The 13343-nt window shown below is 40.8% G+C and overlaps 1 protein-coding gene across 1 annotated transcript in view; it reads left to right on the top strand.

Annotated features, from left to right (window-relative positions):
- The window catches only part of MYO15A (myosin XVA), a 162140-nt gene that overhangs the window by 44878 nt on the left and 103919 nt on the right, over positions 1-13343 (top strand). Inside the window, exons 16-21 of the mRNA XM_089694083.1 lie at positions 1119-1196; positions 2524-2675; positions 4485-4530; positions 7008-7132; positions 8275-8395; positions 9410-9585. Of these exons, the coding sequence (XP_089550209.1) occupies positions 1119-1196; positions 2524-2675; positions 4485-4530; positions 7008-7132; positions 8275-8395; positions 9410-9585 (698 nt within the window). The remainder of the gene's footprint in view (positions 1-1118; positions 1197-2523; positions 2676-4484; positions 4531-7007; positions 7133-8274; positions 8396-9409; positions 9586-13343) is intronic.

Raw genomic sequence — 13343 nt, 5'->3', positions numbered from 1 at the left:
GTGGGTCCGGTGTCACCCGTATAGGTTGCATGCCGACGATCCCCGCAGAGTGGATCGCATCTGTGGATTGGGGAGCATAATGGATCGGACTCTGATCCCTTATGCCCAATCCGCAGATCTGATCCATCCTGCGGGGATCGTCGGTTTGCTTTAAAACGTACCTTTTCCTAGAGAGATCAGTTAACCCCGTATAGGTTGCAAGCCGACGATCCCCACAGAATGGATCAGATCTGTGGATTGGGGAGCATAATGGATCGGAGTCCGATCCCTTATGCTCAATCCGCAGATCCGATCCATTCTGCCGGGATCGTCGGAGGGGGTGTCACCCAGTGTTATCGCACCAGGTGACACCAACCCTAGGGACGCCCCTGCATATGACATAAAAAAATGAAGATCAAGGGAATATCAAAAATAGTATGAAAGAAAAATCTTGTTTTAAAAACCTGATGTAGACGTTGACACAGACGTTGAATGCTAATACCGATTTTATCATGTTAATGAGCATTTTGGACAAGTCGCACAGGTGTTTCGGTCATGTCAGGCAGCGCTCGCTCATGCCATGTGAGATGTGGTTTTTTTTTGTTTTTTTTTTAAAAGGAAAAAATTGAAAATGATCACTTTTGACTCTTTGCGGCTGCTTATTTTTAATTGCAGTGTGAAAGGCCGTGGGTTCAGATGTTGAAAATAGGCGATTGGGTTGCGTTTCTACTGCTTTCCTACCACCTACCAACATCACTCAGAATTGTTAACTTTGACAGCGAATGGAGGTATACACACTGCAGGGTTAGCGTTGCCTCACATTGCGGCAATTCAAAATAACACTGCCTACAGAGTTCGGCAGGCATTGAAGCTTTGCAACGGTCTTCATTCACTTCAATTGAAACACACGGTAGGCATGTGGTAAACACACCGCAAATGCTCCTGAGGCATTTACAGCACGTTTTGGGGTGTGGTTGCAAAGCATCAAAAGTGATCTCCTTCCCTATGCTGTCTAAAACAAAACAAAATGTTGATTAATAAAATTAATGAAAAGAGCCACTCTGCAACAAAAAGAAAAATTGATAGGATCTCTATAAATAAAACAATTTCAGTTGGAATCTTACATTTTGTATCTTCAGGTGCACAAATTTTTGGATAAAAACTATGATCAAGTCAAACAAGATGTCCTGGATCTTTTTGTGAATAGTAAAATTAAGGTAAGGAGCTACATTTTTGCATAGATTATGGAGACAGTAAAGGCAATTTTTACGTTGTCCAATGCATCTCCTATAGCAGCCAATCAATAATGATCATTACTGACTGACTGTAGGAGCTGTATTTAACCGATGAGATTGTGAGTTTTTCAAGGGGAAAATCCAGATGTTGGCAACTGCTGGCAAATGTCTCTTAATTAAGTGAACGTGAAGGAAATGCTGATCAGTGATTGTGTTTTAGAAATTGGCCTATGAGTTTTTGTTGTGTGAAATATAAACAGTACTTGGTGATAGTGGGATTTTCCAGGACAATCCATAATTTTGAGGCTGCTTTATGACATGTAGGATAGTAAACCTTGATGTCTGATATATGGTGGTTGTACATGGGTGGTTGGTTTAAGGCATGTGATATAGGGAACCTTAATGGTTGATATACAGTATAGAGGGTTCACATGGGTGATAGATGGTTGGTTTATGGCATGCAGTGTACAAAACCTTGATGGCTGATATATGGTGGTTGCACATGGGTGGTTGGTTTAAGGCAGGTGGTATAGGGAACCTTGATGGTTGATATACAGTATAGAGGGTGCACATGGGTGATAGATGGTTGGTTTATGGTATGCAGTGTACAAAACCTTGATGTCTGATATATGGTGGTTGTACATGGGTGGTTGGTTTAAGGCATGTGATATAGGGAACCTTAATGGTTGATAAACAGTATAGCGGGTTCACATGGGTGATAGATGGTTGGTTTATGGCATGCAGTGTACAAAACCTTGAAGGCTGATATATGGTGGTTGTACATGGGTGGTTGGTTTATTGTAGTGGTATAGGGAACCTTGATGGTTGATATATGGTGATTTGCATATTGGTTGTTAGTTTAAGCAGGGGCAGACTGATCATTTGGAAACTTGGGCACTGCCCGAGGGCCCGGGGTCAGTAGGGGGCCCCATGAGATGTCCCTGGTACCTTTTTCATAGGCTTTTTTGAGTTTGGGCAAGGACACAGGGGTCCCATGATCCCCTATTGCTCGGGGGCACCATGAGTTGTCAGTCCGCCCCTGAGTTTAAGGCATCGGTATAGGGAACTTTAATAGCTGATAAATGGAGGGTGTACATTTGTGATTGTTGGTTTATGGCAAGTATTATAGAGAACCTTCATGGCTGATATATGGTGGTTGATTTATTGCCTGCAGTATATTGAACTTTGAAGGCTGATATATGGTGGTTGCACATGGGTTGTGGGCTTAGGGCATGTGGTATAAGGAACCTTGATGGCTGGTATATGGTGGTTACATATGGTCTTTATGTCCTGTCTTCTGTTTCCTCAGGTAGTGGCCAACTTGTTCTTCAGCCATGCGCAGGTGCTTGCGCAGCAGAAAACCATGATGGGAAAAAGCAGCACCACCAGAAAGTTTAAGGCACAGACAGTGGCAGCCAAGTTTCAGCAATCTCTCCTGGAACTGGTGGAAAAAATGGAGAGGTGAGTGGTTTTGTGTCTGGGAGGTCAGGGGGTAGGCATCAATAGGATGGAAGGGAGGCAATAGGAAAATGAGGGCTGCTAGGACATTTTCCATCTTCCTGCTTAATTTAACTGGTCTGATCCCACAATGGACCTCATCTAAAAATTTGGAGAAATTTGGGGTAAAGAGAAAAAACAAACCTTCATACTTACCTATATGCTGCAGTTCTCAATCTGCTCAGAGCAGAGAACGATGACTGTCAGTCACTGCTCTCTGCTCTGCCTCTCCAGCTCTCACTAGAGTGCCAACAGGAGATGGGGTGGGCGCAACTGGATTCGGATCACAAGCTGAGAGGTAGAGACAGCTGTCAATCAGGCAGCTGTGTGGATCCTGACAGTATGGTCAGGATTCATCCAGAGCCTAGAGTGGCCCTGTGACATCTGCTGATAGCAAACTTTGGCCTGCTGTCTGTCAACTCCAGGTCACAAGGGGTAAAAAGTAAGTGCACTTTGATGACCCACAATAGAAGTATGATCAAAAAAGCTCTGGCCATACTTCTGTTTTAAACTGTCCGTACACTATACAGTCTTTGTACAATCTCCTTTTACCAAAACTATGTAATATGAGGATAAACCTGAAATATACATTCAATTAGTATCAAATCAGACAGGCCCTTGTACCACATAGCTGATGGTGGGTCTAAAGGAGATTGTACAATCGGACTGAATAGTGTATGGTCTGTCGTTCCCTTATTAAGTTACTAAGTCCTCCCTGGTATATTCCTCCATGAGTTAAGATATAAAAAGAAACATCGTGATTGGTTGGATTAGGCACGAGGTCCATTTAGAGATCTCAAAAAGCCTCACTGATTTTAGTTCATGTACACCTGTTATGGGAGAACTGTAGCTGCCACTGATCACATCCTTTTGAAAATACTAGCTGCCTGGCTGCGTCTATCTTCAGCCAATATACCACTAGGCATTAGGCATTGTAGGCCCTGTACATTTAGGTGGCAGAGAAAAAAAGGAGTCTTTTCCCTCTACGATTATCATTTACACATACTGTATGCAGGGGTGTATTTAACACAAGGCAAACAAGGCATTTGCCTAGGGCGACATTTTTCCGGGGGACAGCACTGCACCCCCCTGGAAGAAGAGACGGAAGAAGGGATACGTGCAGCTTGGGGACCAGATAGGATCTGAGAGAGGTTGCGTGCTGCTTGACTCTCATTCCCGAGGATGTGCAGAGCTGTGAAGGTGAGAGTCTCTCTCTCTCTCTCTCTCCCTCCCTCTCTTTCTCTCTCTCTCGCTGGGAGGGGAGTGGCCGGTGTATGGGGGGCGATGGTAGTGGCAGGCTCTCTCAGGTGGGTGGTGTAGGGGTGTTGTTGGTCAATGTCAGGCTCTCTCTTGGGGGGGGGGGGCAAATTTTTTGTTGCCTAGGGCAGCACAAAACCTGAATACACCACTAAATGTATGTACCCTTATCATCAGTGAAAAAACCATAAAGATTCAACAGCTCTTAAGGCATGCTAAAGTGGCCTCTCACACAGTATTCTAACACAAATAACACTGCTTGGACGTTCATTTTTAAAGTGTCCTAAGTGTTGTAGCAGTTTGATAAATCGCAAAGAATGTTTGTGTGACTACAGATTTTAGTGATAGAAATCCATCTCTGTGGTTCGGTAGTTCTGAGTCGTGAACCCACAGCAACCATGCACCAGAAAGTCAGAGAAAAGTCAGCATATTCTTCTCATGATGTGTTTTCAGTAATACCTCTTTACTTCCCGAAGTCATTTTTAATGTTGTGTCAATTTTATGTTTTAACTACAGATGCAACCCCTTCTTTGTTCGATGCATCAAACCCAATAGCAAAAAGGTAAGAATGGAAAATATAATATATGATGTTCCAAACCAGTCACATGCCGATTAGCCATAGCGATTTATTTCGAATGGATGATCAGTCGGTAGAGGTCACAATGGGTTCTCAGGAACGCAGGTTGAGGGGTTCCAGAATGTCTGCTCTGAGCGGAGAACATTGTTTTATCAGTTTTCTTTGGGATTGGTAGCTCCTGCATTGGGTTCTGGAGTACGGAGGCTTCAAAGAGTTATAATCCCATCAGTTTTTTTTCTGCCATCTGGTAAAGATTACATGCAATTTTAGTTGCAGCATGATGCCAATGAGTGCAGACAGTAGCATGATGTTCCAAACCAGTCACATGCTGATTAGTAGTAGCGATTTATTTCGAATGGATGATCAGTCAGTAGAGGTCACAATGGGTTCTGAGGAATGATGGTTGAGGGGCTCCAGAATGTCTGTTCTGAGTGGAGAACATTGTTTTATCAGTTTTCTCTGGGTTTGGTAGCTCCTGCATTGGGTTCTGGAGTCCAGAGCCTTCAAAGAGTTATAATCCCATCAGTTTTTTTTCTGCTATCTGGTAAAGATTACATGCAATTTTAGTTGTACCATGATGCCAATGAGTGCAGAGAGTAGCATGATGTTCCAAACCAGTCACATGCTAATTAGCCGTAGCGATTTATTTCGAATGGATGATCAGTCGATAGAGGTCACAATGGGTTCTCAGGAATGCAGGTTGAGGGGCTCCAGAATGTCTGTTCTGAGCGGAGAACATTGTTTACTCTGCGATTGTTAGCTCCTGCATTGGGTTCTGGAGTCTGGAGGCTTCAAGGAGTTATAATCCCATCAGTTTTTTTTTTTTGCCAGCTGCATCCCACTGGGGAGATTTCCCTTCACTTCCTGTCCTTGGCCACGACAGGAAGTGAGAAGATATTCCTTCCAAATAAGGGATGTCCCCATTGGAAGATTTCCTATCTATTCCTGCTTTAGTGACGACCAAAATTTGGGATTTTCTTTCACTTTCAGTCTCAGTGATAACGATCACCAGGACAAAGAGGGTGACTCTCCCTAACGGGGACACTGACAGCAATAAAACCTGACAGGTATTCTAATCCCCTTCATCTCTATCAAAAATGTAGTTATACTTTAAGGGGTTGTAAAATCAGAAGGTGTTTTTCCTTACTGCATTCTATGCAGCAAAGTCAAAAACTTTCTCCATGTAGCTTCCCCCGCAGCCCCCCTAAATACATACCTGAGCCCGATCTCTGTCTAGCCCTGTGCATGAGAGCTGACGCTGTCTCGGCTCTCTCGCTCCTCATTGGCTCAGAAACAGCAGCAGGAGCCATTGGCTCCCACTGCTATCAATTTGAGCCTGTGACAAGGAGCTGGGGGAGGGGCCGAGCCTTGTTCTGTGTCTTATGGACACACAAAGCAGGGCCCGGGAGCAAGCACACATGAGTGCCTCCAAAGCGAGTGACTTGCTCTGGGGGCACTCGGCAGGGGGGTGGAGACCAAAGTGCCTGTGAGGGACCCCAGAAGAGGAGGATTGGGGCTGATTTGTGCAAAACCACTGCACAGGAAAGGTAAGTATCACATGTTTGTTATTTTCTTTTTAAAAATGAATCTTCAATATCACATTAAGAGCAAAGTATTTTTGAGACATTTTTGTGCAAAATGTTGTTTAAAAATATCTGTAGTTGTACAAGTTGTCCCTTCCACTATACGAATGTACGAGGTGGTATCAAAAAGTTTTGAGCCTAGTTTTGTAACATGCCAACAGATGGCAGCACAAGGCTGCATGCACAGTCACAGGGAGCACCGACCTTCACAAGTCAGTGTGCCAAAAGACATCGTCCTGCGTACATCGGGAGCTGTGCAACTGGTGGTATTCTGACCACGTGTGTTACCACGTCTGTTATTTCATCATGGACAGCTAGTTAGAACAAAGAGCAAACGTGAAATTCTGCGTGAAACTGGGCAAATCTGCCACAGAGACGTTTGACATGATTTGGCAAGTTTACGGTGACGCTGCAATGAGTCGTTGGAGGTGTTTTGAGTGGCATGTGTGCTTCAAGAGTGGAAGAACATCACTGGAAGACAATGTGAGATCAGGAAGACCTTCAACAAGCTCAACCCCCGAAAATGTTGAAATCATGCGAGAACTTTTCCACGATGATCATTGGAGAACAATCATTACTGGTGACAAAACTTGGGTGTACGGGTTTCACGCAGAATTTCACATTTGCTCTCTGTTCTAACTTGCTGTCCATGATGAAATAGCAGGCGTGGTAACACGTGGTCAGAATAGCACCAGTTGCACAGCTCCCGATGTACACAGGATGATGTGTTTTGGCACACTGACTTATTAAGGTCAGGGTTCCCTGTGACTGTGAATGCAGCCTTGTGCTGCCATCTGTTGGCATGTTACAAAACTAGTCTCAAAACTTTTTGATGCCACCTTGTATGTGGTATCTGAGGCTGGTCTGTAATGTTTGCAGGAGCCTGGGATGTTCGAGGCTGATATTGTTGTCAGTCAGCTGAAATACTCTGGGATCCTGGAGACCATTCGCATACGGAAGGAGGGCTTCCCTGTTCGGATTCCATTCCATATCTTCCTTAGCAGGTAAAGCTTGTTTTTCAGAGCTATTCATACACTTGTTTAGTATTCTTCAAATCTATCTAGATTGTACGGGTTATTGCATCTACGGACACTGATGCTGAGGGTTATTATTGTATCCACTGACACCAATGTTGGGGGCTATTAATATGTTCACTGATACCAATGCTGGAGGGGGTTTATTACAGTCAATGATATCAGTGCTTGGGGTTATTATTGCATCCACTGGCACCAGTTTTGGGGATTATTTTACACTTACTGTCACTAATGCTGGGGGTTATTTTACACTCACTGACACCAATGCTAGGGGTTATTTTACAATCACTGTCACCAATGCTGGGGGTTATTTTGCACTCACTGACACCAATGCTGGGGGTTATTTTACATTCACTGACACCAATGCTGGGGGTTATTTTACATTCACTGACACCAATGCTGGGGGTTATTTTACATTCACTGACACCAATGCTAGGGGTTATTTTACATTCACTGACACCAATGCTGGGGGTTATTTTACAATCACTGTCACCAATGCTGGGGGTTATTTTGCACTCACTGTCACCAATGCTGGGGGTTATTTCACAATCACTGTCAACAATGCTGGGGGTTATGTTGCACTCACTGACACCAATGCTGGGGGTTATTTTACAATCACTGTCACCAATGCTGGGGGTTATTTTACAATCACTGTAACCAATGCTGGGGTTATTTTACAATCACTGTCACCAATGCTGGGGGTTATGTTGCATTCACTGACACTAATGCTGAGGTTTATTATTGCACTCACTGACACCAATGCTGAGGTTTTTTTTGCACTCGCTGACACAAATGTTGAGGGGTTATTGTACTTCAACTTCTTCAGTGTGCATACACTGAAAAAAATGAAGCAGGACTGAAATTTTGGAATGTTGCTATTGTGGGGTCCTCTGGAAGTGTCCCCCCAACACTTGTAGTATAGAGACCCTCTATTATTTTCAAGCTGACCATCACTGCTCTATTATATCATATTCTAATACTAATACTAGTCACTAGATGGCATGAGTTACACACTTATCAATGTACAGCATGGGGTATTGGTGCAGCTTGTGTGAACTTTGTAGCAACATATTAACTTCTCTAAATCACTGTCTTCGATCTCATATCTCCAGGTATCGCTGTGTTATGGACCTGGGACGTAATATCCATGCAGATGGGCAGATATGTGTGACTTTGCTGAAAAAATTGTGTCCTTCTGTATCCCCCAATATGTACTGCATTGGGGTCAGCAAGGTAACTGGGCATGGGCTAAACCAGCAATCGACTCTAATCAAGCATTTTTCTGTGGATAATGTCTGTCTGTCTATCTATCTATCTATCTATCTATCTATCTATCTATCTATCTATCTATTCATATCTATCTATCTATCTATCTATCTATCTATTCATATCTATCTATCTATCTATCTATCTATCTATCCATATCTATCTATCTATCTATCTATCTATCTATCTATCTATCTATCTATCTATATCTATCTATCTATCTATCTATCTATCTATCTATCTATCCATATCTATCTATCTATCTATCTATCTATCTATCTATCTATCTATCTATCTATTCATATCTATCTATCTATCTATCTATCTATCTATCTATCTATCTATCTATCTATCTATCTATCTATCTATTGTCATATTCTCAAATTAATCATAAGAATAATGGTAGACAGTTTTCTAAAAGTCAGTTCTTCCATTGTACTTCTTATGCAACATTACTCATAACAACTTGATTAAAAAAAAAATGTGTTTTTTTTAATGTGGAACATACATTCCACATTAATAATTATGCTACCAAAATTAGCGTGTGCTGTAAATTGTTCCTATTTCGTCTTACTGTAGGTGGCCATTTTGCTGAAGCCCAGAGCCCTGGGCAGCAGTAAATCTTTAGGCTGTCAGCAGATCGGCCTCTACATTTTTGGCACAGTACTGAAAAAAAGATAGCAACTGAGCATGTGCGGAGCAGAGTGAGATAGTGTATTACTGGATTGTAAACAGTATAGGTACTTAATGTTTTACATAGCAATATCTGCAAAAAGGGCCAGCCTGAAGTGATCTAGCAGGAACGAAATGTCTGACTAAAGTTCCACTTTAATTAGATTCTGGCTAAAGGAAGGGGAATTCACCCATGATTGTATAACTATTATTCAGATTATCCAGAATTTTTGATATTCACGTTTTGAATTAGTCTCTCCCCCCCAATACTGACACTCAGCCCCCTCCTTCTTTTCTTTTTCTCTTCAGCTTTTCATGAAGGAGAATCTCTACCAGCAGCTGGAAAGTAAACGGGACCAACTGATGAACAAGGCGGCCGTGACTCTACAGCGCTACAGCCGTGGGTACCTCACCCGGAAACGTTACACCACCTTGCGATACCGGATCATTAACCTGCAGGCACTGGCACGAGGCTACTTGGCTAGGTATAAGTGAAATATAACTTCGGGGTAGACTGAGCTTGGAAAAAAACAACCTGTCAGCTAGACCACAGTAGTGAAGAACAAAAGACAGAGCGCACCAGCCTTGTGCATCTCTCTCTCTCCTTCCCATTTATAGTATAAATTTATTTACACCTCTGTGATCTTTCTTTCTTTCCATCTTTCCATCTTTCTTTCTTTCCATCTTTCTTTCCTTCTTTCTTTCCATCTTTCTTTCCTTCTTTCCTTCTTTCCTTCTTTCTTTCTTTCCTTCCTTCTTTCTTTCTTTCCTTCTTTCTTTCTTTCCTTCTTTCTTTCTTTCCTTCTTTCTTTCCTTCTTTCTTTCCTTCTTTCTTTCTTTCCTTCTTTCTTTCTTTCCTTCTTTCTTTCTTTCCTTCTTTCTTTCCTTCTTTCTTTCCTTCTTTCTTTCTTTCCTTCTTTCTTTCTTTCCTTCTTTCTTTCCTTCTTTCTTTCTTTCTTTCTTTCCTTCTTTCTTTCCTTCTTTCTTTCCTTCTTTCTTTCCTTCTCTCTTTCCTTCTCTCTTTCCTTCTCTCTTTCCTTCTTTCCTTCTTTCTTTCTTTCCTTCTTTCTTTCCTCTTTCCTTCCTTCTTTCTTTCCTTCTTTCTTTCCTTCTTTCTTTCTTTCCTTCTTTCTTTCTTTCCTTCTTTCTTTCCTTCTTTCTTTCCTTCTTTCTTTCCTTCTTTCTTTCCTTCTTTCCTTCCTTCTTTCCTTCCTTCTTTCTTTCCATCTTTCTTTCCATCTTTCTTTCCTTCCTTCTTTCTTTCCTTCTTTCTTTCCTTCTTTCTTTCTTTCCTTCTTTCTTTCCTTCTTTCCTTCTTTCTTTCTTTCCTTCTTTCTTTCCATCTTGCTTTCCTTCCTTCTCTCTTTCCTTCTTTCTTTCCTTCTTTCTTTCCTTCTTTCTTTCTTTCCTTCTTTCTTTCCATCTTTCTTTCCATCTTTCTTTCCATCTTTCTTTCTTTCTTTCTTTCTTTCTTTCTTTCTTTCTTTCTTTCCTTCTTTCTTTCCTTCCTTCTTTCTTTCCTTCTTTCTTTCTTTCCTTCTTTCTTTCTTTCCTTCTTTCTTTCCATCTTTCTTTCCATCTTTCTTTCCTTCTTTCTTTCCTTCTTTCTTTCCTTCTTTCCTTCTTTCTTTCCTTCTTTCTTTCCTTCCTTCTTTCCTTCCTTCTTTCTTTCCATCTTTCTTTCCTTCTTTCTTTCCATCTTTCTTTCCTTCCTTCTTTCTTTCCTTCTTTCTTTCCTTCTTTCTTTCTTTCCTTCTTTCTTTCTTTCCTTCTTTCTTTCCTTCTTTCTTTCCTTCTTTCTTTCCTTCTTTCCTTCTTTCTTTCTTTCTTTCTTTCCTTCTTTCTTTCTTTCTTTCTTTCCTTCTTTCTTTCCTTCCTTCTTTCTTTCCTTCTTTCTTTCTTTCCTTCTTTCTTTCTTTCCTTCTTTCTTTCCATCTTTCTTTCCATCTTTCTTTCCTTCTTTCTTTCCTTCTTTCTTTCCTTCTTTCCTTCTTTCTTTCCTTCTTTCTTTCCTTCCTTCTTTCCTTCCTTCTTTCTTTCCATCTTTCTTTCCTTCTTTCTTTCCATCTTTCTTTCCTTCCTTCTTTCTTTCCTTCTTTCTTTCTTTCCTTCTTTCTTTCTTTCCTTCTTTCTTTCCTTCTTTCTTTCCTTCTTTCTTTCCTTCTTTCCTTCTTTCTTTCTTTCCTTCTTTCTTTCCTTCCTTCTTTCTTTCCTTCTTTCTTTCCTTCTTTCTTTCTTTCCTTCCTTCTTTCTTTCTTTCCTTCTTTCTTTCTTTCCTTCTTTCTTTCCTTCTTTCTTTCCTTCTTTCTTTCCTTCTTTCTTTCTTTCCTTCTTTCTTTCCTTCTTTCTTTCTTTCCTTCTTTCTTTCTTTCCTTCTTTCTTTCTTTCCTTCTTTCTTTCCTTCTTTCTTTCCTTCTTTCTTTCCTTCTTTCTTTCTTTCCTTCTTTCTTTCCTTCTTTCTTTCTTTCCTTCTTTCCTTCTTTCTTTCCTTCTTTCTTTCCTTCTTTCTTTCTTTCTTTCTTTCTTTCCTTCTTTCTTTCTTTCCTTCTTTCTTTCTTTCCTTCTTTCTTTCCTTCTTTCTTTCCTTCTTTCCTTCCTTCTTTCCTTCCTTCTTTCTTTCCATCTTTCCTTCTTTCTTTCTTTCCTTCTTTCTTTCTTTCCTTCTTTCTTTCCTTCTTTCTTTCCTTCTTTCTTTCCTACTTTCTTTCCTTCTTTCCTTCCTTCTTTCTTTCCTTCCTTCTTTCCTTCCTTCCTTCTTTCCTTCCTTCTTTCTTTCCATCTTTCTTTCCATCTTTCTTTCCTTCTTTCCTTCTTTCTTTCTTTCTTTCTTTCTTTCTTTCTTTCTTTCTTTCTTTCTTTCTTTCTTTCTTTCTTTCTTTCTTTCTTTCTTTCTTTCCTTCTTTCTTTCTTTCTTTCTTTCTTTCTTTCCTTCTTTCTTTCCTTCTTTCTTTCCTTCTTTCTTTCTTTCTTTCTTTCCTTCCTTCTTTCTTTCCTTCTTTCTTTCCTTCTTTCTTTCTTTCCTTCTTTCTTTCCTTCTTTCTTTCTTTCCTTCTTTCTTTCCTTCTTTCTTTCCTTCCCTTCTTTCTTTCCTTCTTTCTTTCCTTCTTTCTTTCCTTCTTTCCTTCTTTCCTTCTTTCTTTCTTTCTTTCTTTCTTTCTTTCTTTCCTTCTTTCTTTCCTTCTTTCTTTCCTTCCTTTCTTTCCTTCCTTCTTTCCTTCCTTCTTTCTTTCCTTCTTTCTTTCCTTCTTTCCTTCTTTCCTTCTTTCCTTCTTTCTTTCTTTCTTTCTTTCTTTCCTTCTTTCTTTCCTTCCTTTCTTTCCTTCCTTCTTTCCTTCCTTCTTTCCTTCCTTCCTTCTTTCCTTCCATCTTTCTTTCCATCTTTCTTTCCATCTTTCTTTCCTTCTTTCCTTCTTTCCTTCTTTCTTTCTTTCTTTCTTTCTTTCTTTCTTTCTTTCCTTCTTTCTTTCTTTCCTTCTTTCTTTCTTTCTTTCCTTCTTTCTTTCCTTCTTTCTTTCTTTCCTTCTTTCTTTCTTTCCTTCCTTCTTTCTTTCCTTCTTTCTTTCTTTCTTTCTTTCTTTCTTTCCTTCTTTCTTTCTTTCCTTCTTTCTTTCTTTCCTTCTTTCTTTCTTTCCTTCCTTCTTTCTTTCCTTCTTTCTTTCTTTCCTTCTTTCTTTCCTTCTTTCTTTCCTTCTTTCTTTCCTTCTTTCTTTCCTTCTCTTTCTTTCTTTCTTTCTTTCTTTCTTTCTTTCTTTTCTTCTTTCTGATACTGAGCTTGGAAAAAAAACAACCTGTCAGCTTGACCACAGTAGTGAAGAACAAAAGACAGAGCGCACCAGCCTTGCGCATTACCTCAGTAAACAGTTAATGGATGTATTGATTTAGGAGACATACTCACAAACATAGTAGTAAAACAACCGGAGTACCCAGAGGAAACCCACACAAGCACAGGGAGAACATGCTAACTCCAGGCAGGTGGTGCTGTGGTTGGGATTCAAACCAACGACCCCTAGTACTGCCAGGCGGAAGTGCTAACCATTTATCCACTGTGCTTTTTTTTTCCTTTTTAACTTTGGACTAGAGTAAGGCTACGTTCACACTAGCGTTGTGTGCAGGTGGCAGAGAGGCGTTTGGGAAGCGTTTTTACCGCTTCCCAAACGCCTCTGCCAATTCTGCACATTACAGCACATGGTGCTGTTCTAACAGGAGCGTTTGCGTCGCGTCGCATTGCGTCGCGGCAAAACGG

Source organism: Staurois parvus, unplaced genomic scaffold, assembly GCF_062004578.1.
Source record: "Staurois parvus isolate SC_StPar_1 unplaced genomic scaffold, SC_StPar_1.0 ptg000649l, whole genome shotgun sequence".
Lineage (NCBI taxonomy): Eukaryota > Metazoa > Chordata > Amphibia > Anura > Ranidae > Staurois > Staurois parvus.
This window is presented reverse-complemented; position numbering and strand designations above follow the sequence as displayed.